This window comes from Symphodus melops, assembly GCF_947650265.1.
Source record: "Symphodus melops genome assembly, chromosome: 8".
Classification (NCBI taxonomy): domain Eukaryota; kingdom Metazoa; phylum Chordata; class Actinopteri; order Labriformes; family Labridae; genus Symphodus; species Symphodus melops.
In genome coordinates, this window is record NC_136698.1 from 18,317,432 (window position 1) to 18,324,786 (window position 7,355).

Consider the following 7,355-nt stretch of genomic DNA (forward strand, 5'->3'; position numbering starts at 1 on the left):
CCCAAATTGTTTGTGCAGACATTTCAAACCATCTATGATTTTTTTTTCAGTTCAAAGTGAGACATGCATGTTGTGTTTCTCTACATGTGTTTACCTCCACAGGTGCCTCCAATCACTAAGTAAGGCTCATACCTGCTGATGTTACGATCAGCATGTGAAGAAGCTGCTACACAGTTGGGCATGTGATTTCAAACATCTTGTAATCTATACACTTTTAAAGTACGATTTACAAATAATCACACAGATGCTAATTTCATAGTGTTTATTATTACAATGTAGATTTTATGATTTGCTTTTTTCTTCTTCTTTACCAATCACAGCTTCTGAAAACTTTTGCCACAGCATACCTACAGTAGCAATCGGGTCAACCAAGCCTCCCCACTAAGATAAACGTTTCTGTCCATACCTTGCTAAGAGTTACTTTGAAAATGTTCCTACATCACTCTTAAACTAAAAATCCTTGCTAGGATCTTTAAGCTAAATTAAGAGCTCTCTGAAAAGATTCTCAGATCTACCACTCACTCTACAAAATAACCTGGGCAGATAATTGGCTCAGAGTAGCGGGGTAAGGAACACTACCAAGATTGTTGGGAATCTGACTTTAAATGACACAGACACACAGTGCACACAGGAGCCATTTAATACAGCTGTTAATCGTGGTGTTATACTGCTTTTTATTTTTCATTTATTTATTTAGGGACAGTGCATTTAAAACAAAACAAAAAAAACACAAACCTTTAAACTTCTCTGTGTTTGGAGATAATGGAGATGCCCTCGCTCTCATCGGCCACTAATTTAGCAGATTTGGTCCCTGCACTGTTAATAACAATATATAACATATATATATTTATTTTTTTTATCATTTTTTTTTTCTTTCTCAGATTTGTAAGAATTTCACGTAAATAAGGATTGATAATTTGGTCACGTGATCTATGCTGCAGCTCAGTCAATCTTCACCATTGACTGTAAATGTAAATGGTGCGCTTATTCCAACCTTCCGTGCGTATGTGTGTGCGAGTGTGTGAGTGCGCGTTTGTTTATATGCTGTGAGTCAGTGTATCTCCCTCCCACTCGTTCAAGTCAAAGTCAAGAAAAAGAGCCGACCCTCTCGCAGCTTTGTTCAGTCCCAGATCGTACAGCGCGAGCAGCCACTGCGAAGCTCGTGCAGACTGCTTACATTATCTACACATCGGAGGAGGAGGGGGAGGGCCAAGGATGCATTCAGAAGGAGGTCAGGCGATGAGCCGGGACAGGCGCTCGCGGAAACTGGCTGTTGTGGTCATGGTCCAGAACGTGTTGGTGGCCTCGTGCCTGATTGTCACACTCATCGTTTATCGGGAGTTCCAGGAGCGTGTGAGTAGCCTGGTGAGTCTAACAGTAGGTCTCTTATAACTTTGTAGTCTATGAGATAAATGTAAGACTGGCATGATGTCACGTTTCAGTGTGAAAAGATGAGACTGACAGAAAGTCACTTCAGTATGTGACTGTTTAATGAAAGATAAAGTAGAGGAACATTTCATATTTCTCCTTCCTATCTTTGAAGAAATGTTTGAGCACATCTAGAATAACCGACCTGTCATCTGACCATGTTCTGTGATTCACATTTCCATCGGGATCAATAAAGTATTATCTATCTATCTATCTATCTATCTATCTATCTATCTATCTATCTATCTATCTATCTATCTATCTATCTATCTATCTATCTATCTATCTATCTATCTATCTATCTATCTATCAGAGGTTGTATTTGTCTTTGACGTCAAAATATTTTTCTCTATTTAAACGTTTTTTGATATCTGTAAAACAACAACAACAATATTAATAATGATTAAAAAAACTTTTTTGAAACACAAGCTTCAAAGTTCTTAAAAATGAATAATTGTTCGGCCTACTGTAGAGCTGGTTGAGGCAGCTCTAATTCATAATGACAAAGAAGAGTTTAAAAAAAACGGACAACAGAGTAATTATTATAAAAAAGAAAAGAAAGAGACAAACAGAAGTTAAGAGGTTAAATTAATGTTTCTGAGACCTGTAAAAGGTAAATGTATTCATGTCGAGCAAGTTCTACACCAGTAGAGAGTTTCCAGGGTCATGAGACAGTGATTGGTTTACAATAATAATAATAATAATGATCTTTATTTATAGAGCAAAGTGCTTTACAATGACAGCCAAACAAATGTTAAAACAGGCAGGAATAAAATAGAATAATAAACAAGGTAAAATTAAGAATAAACAGCCACTATAAAATATAAAATCCATTTAAAAGAACCAAAAAAGACGAACAATTTTATTTCTACTGAAATCAGGAAAGGCTCGTCGCTAAGTGTGTTTTAAGAATCGACTTAAAAGAGAAGATTGATTCGGTGACCTGATCTCTTGGGCAGGTTGTTCCAGTCTTGGAGCCCTTACGGCAAACTCTCTATCCCTTTTAGTTTTGCATTAGGAACAACCAGGAGGCCTCTGCCCGAGGATCTCAATGTGCAGGTGCATTCACATTGTACTGTTACAGTAGTCAAGGCGTGAAGAGATAAAAGCACATCAGATTGTCTCTGTGTCTAACAGTTAAAATTGATAACATTTTTGAGATATTTCTGAGCCGATAAAAAAGACTTTATGTGCTGCTCAACCTTGAAGTTGCTGTTACACCAGAAGTTTAAGAAGCTTATGATAAAAATCATCTGATGTTCAAAGTAGACAAAAATGCTAAGAATCCTGTAAAAACATGTGTGTATGAAAATATGGTGATGAATGTCACATCCAGTGGCATCACCTCTTCTCCGTGAAGAGAACCCTAACCCTGACGGTGAGAAAGTAATAGAACCATGCTCCAAGCCGTGTGACATTAACGAAGATTGCAGTTTGTAATGTCCTGTGCATTAACAGTATAATGATATGCTTCTAAAATGTAGGTATGGCTCAGCCCTTTATGTCGCCAAGGGTCCCCTCAGGTCAAGTCTCTGCTTGAGAGAGCAACAGCTCGCTTTACCACACTGTGATTTGTCACATGTATCATCAGTTATACATCAGGACAGTGTCGAAATCAGGGAAGAGCTGGGGATGACATGCTGTGAAAGGATCCAGAGGTTGGCTTCATACCCGGGCCCCCCGTCCTGAGTACTGAAGCCTCTGTACATGGGGTGCATGAACAAACCAGCAGGCCACCGGTGCCCCATCAGTAATAAATCTTAATACAAAGTGATAATAATAATCAACACTGTGTGAATAAACATATTCAAATAAAACAGAGAGGTGAAGAATCGTCTTTAAAGTAAAGATTACAAGGATCTCCAAAAAGAAGTTGAAATTACGCAAGAAGAACAAGGGAAATGAATGTCTCAGAGTCTGATGCTTGTATGAATGAAACCTGTCAGAGGACAATCACAGTATGAACTAAAGATGGTGAGGGACATGATGCAGCAGATTGTTCACAGTGAATTCTCCTAAATCTTTCCTGCTGCACTCTCAAAGCAGCTCACACAGAACACTGACTTGGCGGCTGGCAGGAAAAATACAGTTTGCCTCTTTATCTTCCAACGAGTTTGTTAAGCTAGATCTGTTCAGTCTTTATTAAAGTAAGACAGTATAAAAGAAACCTCAGAGTTTTTCGAGGAGTCCTGCCGTGGCCTCATTATGTGAACATCAGCGTGATGAGTCATATTTACACTGAGCCTGTGTTTCACTCCTGCTATTAATCATCTCAATATGAGACTTTCCCTTCTTTCTGTCATTAAACCACTAAATCAAACAGTCACAGTCTTAGAGGGGAACATGAGGGGATGAGCAGACTGACCTTTACATACATCACCCACACATTGAAAGAGAGATAGAAATAAGCTCATTCCAATTAAACTGAATTGAGAGAGAGAGATCAATAGCTGTTACAGAGCATCTCTAACATGTATGTAACATGAATCTTACATCAGTCTTGTTGTGTGTTCTGTCAGCAGGTTGTTGGAGACAACGTACACATTCAAGTCGAGGCTTTTCAAGGTGTGTGGGCTTTGTTTCTATCTCACTTTTCTTTGTCCCAGTTTTCATCAAAAAGCTCAGATTGTGTGTTGCTTGCAGATATGTTTGTTTTATGGTTATCAACATTTTAATAAAATGATCATGTATAAAAAAGCCCAAGAACCCAAGATTTATCAATTTACTTCTTATTTAAAAGAACAAATATTTGCTTGCTATCACCTGCACACTGTTTAAGTTGCACAAATACATGGGCAACTTTTTGGTACTAAAATAATAGGACTTCTATTTTTTTGCTATAGTAAGAAACAGGTCGATTGATACCATTTGATTTTAATCACATTGAAGTTCATAATTCTGCTGGCGTGACAAAACTTGTGTGTTTAAAGATGCCTTGTGTGTGTGTGTGCGTGTGTGTGTGTGCATGCAGGTGACTCTCAAAGCGGCGGCACCCTAAAACTGAGTCACGTGTACAGCTTCTTCATGATGGGTCTACAGAACGACAGGATCGAGGTGAACTGTACTGGACCTTACCTGGCATTCCTGGATGTGTGCTATAAGAACCTGGATGGGTTCAACAGCACAGCCGTCCTGCAGCTGGAGTTGAGGGGGGGTAATGCACCACTCAGCTCCTTCATGCTGCAGGCTTCACATGAGGCCTGCAGGGGGCTCCACAATGTCATCTACCTCAGAGCAGGGCAGGAGGTCAGCGTGCGGCTGAAACGAGACGACAACTTCAAAATGATTAACATGACTGTAGGACTCAACTACCTGCTAGGGAGGGGTTGTGACTTCTGAGGGGGGGGGGGGGTCAGAAACACACACGCAGCACACACTGTAGGACTTGATGTGCTGACTAAGCCCTCTCTCTGAGACGTTGCTATACTTGTGTGATTAATTATTCTTTTCTTTCTTTTTTTTAGGGGTCATTCTGATGAATTTCTTTTTTAATATAAACAATTATAAACTATGACCACTGTGCATGACTAACTGAACATGAAGAACTGTCCCCCTCCTATGTGTGCGCACACCGTTTAGTTTCAGTTCTTGAGGTTCATGAGACTTTTCTTTCCTTATTGAAGTTTTTGTGTTTATGGGGAACATAAAGGGATAAATTATTTTTTAACAATATGACTACAGGTATGCAGCAGACATTTCAAGTTGGAACCATTAAATTTATTTTCTTGACTAAAAACTGTAAATATTAAAACACAAGGCCACCTCTAAGTGGGTAGCCTTGAAGGGTCTTAATGGGCTCCCCTGGTGTAGCTATAGGTCCGTAGAGTTTAACAAAAACAGTGTCTGTCCTACATTTTACGTTTGATTAAAAAACAAAATCCAAATGAACACCATGATTTGGGCTATATATGACAGAGCCATGCTAAAGAAAAAAAAAATCTAAAATTTCTGGATTAAACTTGTACATTTTCAAGTTTAATCTTTTGAGACAAGACTGCTTTAAAATGATGACAGAAAAACTCTTTTCCACTGCAGGTGAAAATTGGCTCATTCTTCGGAAAAAGCCAACGTTTCTTGCAGTAGTCTATCTTTCAGGTTTCAGATATTTTAAGACAATGTGATGATGTGCTAAAAACAAGTGTAGTTTAATATCTGCAAAAGAAAAGCCCCAGCACAATCGCATATTTTTATCTGTTATCAGCACTTAAACTGTCCAGGTTATGTGCAGAGACAGTTTGTGTTCGAGTGATACATTATTTTACAGATATAGCCTACAAGTCCTTGCAAAGAGAAGTGAATTCTTCTCTCGAACCAACCGGTTTTTAATGACCTGCACAAGGAAGTAGCCCTTCCTTATTTTTGAAACCTTTAAGCCTACACAAGTAACAAGATGCTGCACGTTTTTCATTTGACAACAGGCTGCTAAAATAACAACTTTATCTTTCATAATTTTCGTAAATGGTAAATGGACTTGAGCTTGTATAGCGCTTTTCTAGTCTTCCGACTACTCAAAGCGCTTTTACACCTACCTATCACACCCATTCACACTGATGGGTTGGATATGTGGCCCATCCAGTATCTATCCATTCACGCCACATTCATACGCCCCAGACGCAGCAGGGGGAGCAATTTGGGGTTAAGTGTCTTGCCCAAGGACACATCGGACATGTTGCTCGCAGGAGCTGGGGATCGAACCCTCAACCTTTGACGACTCTACCAACTGAGCCACAGCCGCCCAGGCCGTGCAGGCTGGTCTCGAACTCTTCAATTTATGAGAATTTAAATCTAATGCCAACATCAATTTAATGATTGTTGGTTCATAAAATTAAAGCTTGTTTCAAAAGGTAAACCCTTTGTTTTGGTCATGTTATGATACTTTTTTATGTTAAGATTGTGGGTGGGCTAATTTAATTTAACTGCATTGAAAAAATGCAACGATTTATTCGCTGGATTGCGTTGTTTTTCCTGCATTTACAACATTTCTGGTATCTCTGCTGTTTTCTAAATACTGCAGAAGGAAGAACGCTATAAGCCAGTAATCAACTGCTGCTCTATATTAATCTGCTCAAACACAATCAGTTTTAGTTACCATGATTTTCTGCACACAAACAGGCAGACAACATGCAGGAACCGAAAACTGTAGATATATAAGCATAGAAATCAGACTGCCACTTGTGTTTGCAGGCAAAGTATTGTAGAATAGCGCAGACACACCAATACACAAGTTTGGCGTGGGCCACTATATTGTAGCTACAGCGATGACTTGACACAACTGTGTACAACCGGTTGTCGCTCGGTTTGTCAGACTAATATAGCCATACCAGCACCAGCTTCAATAGTTGACACGAGCAAGGTTTGAACTCCTCAGGTGTTTTTTTTGTCACTTCTCAGGTGTTTACTCATTTTAATAACTGAACATGGTCACCTAAACTTTGATGTATTTATTTGTGTATGTATTTACAAACTTTTGAATGTGTTTTTTGGTTGCTGCATTTAAAGTGTCATAACCACCCCACACATACACACACTATAGTTTTTCATGAAACTGTATCGCCTGTGTGGGAAATTGTGTGTATAGTTATAAGTATGAGGCAGGAGGTACTAAGGTTAAACTGGCTCTGATATTTTCTTATAATGCTATCATAATTATAATCATGAATGTAATGTGGTTATTTTAATTACATTATTAATGTCATGTTGTTGTCATAATAACAATATAAATGTCATGTGACAATAATATCATTTTAATGCAATGTTGTTATCGGAGGTTGCTGCTTGGTTTCAAATGTTTTTATGGTTTTCTTTTAGAATGATTTTAACCGTAAACTGAACTCACAATGATACGTTTCAGTGACTGTTTGTAAAATGAGTTTCTTACCACACAGTTTCATGAAGAGTTTTTTTTTTTTTTACTTTCAGGAAATAAA

The 7,355-nt window shown here is 38.5% G+C and overlaps 1 protein-coding gene across 2 annotated transcripts; it reads left to right on the plus strand.

Moving 5' to 3' along the window:
* Positions 1-1,200: 1,200 nt before the first annotated feature.
* On the plus strand, positions 1,201-5,878 carry LOC306828125 (uncharacterized protein). Of its 2 annotated transcripts, none has more exons than XM_079350375.1 (3): positions 1,201-1,365; positions 3,948-3,993; positions 4,400-5,878. In XM_079350375.1, exons 1-3 carry the CDS (start codon positions 1,216-1,218, stop codon positions 4,765-4,767), a joined length of 564 nt encoding a protein of 187 aa, XP_079206501.1. In that variant the 5' UTR covers positions 1,201-1,215; the 3' UTR covers positions 4,768-5,878. The 2 variants fall into 2 exon arrangements, with proteins under 2 accessions (XP_079206501.1, XP_079206502.1); XM_079350376.1 differs by having other exon boundaries at positions 3,951-3,993.
* The last annotated feature ends 1,477 nt before the right edge of the window (positions 5,879-7,355 follow it).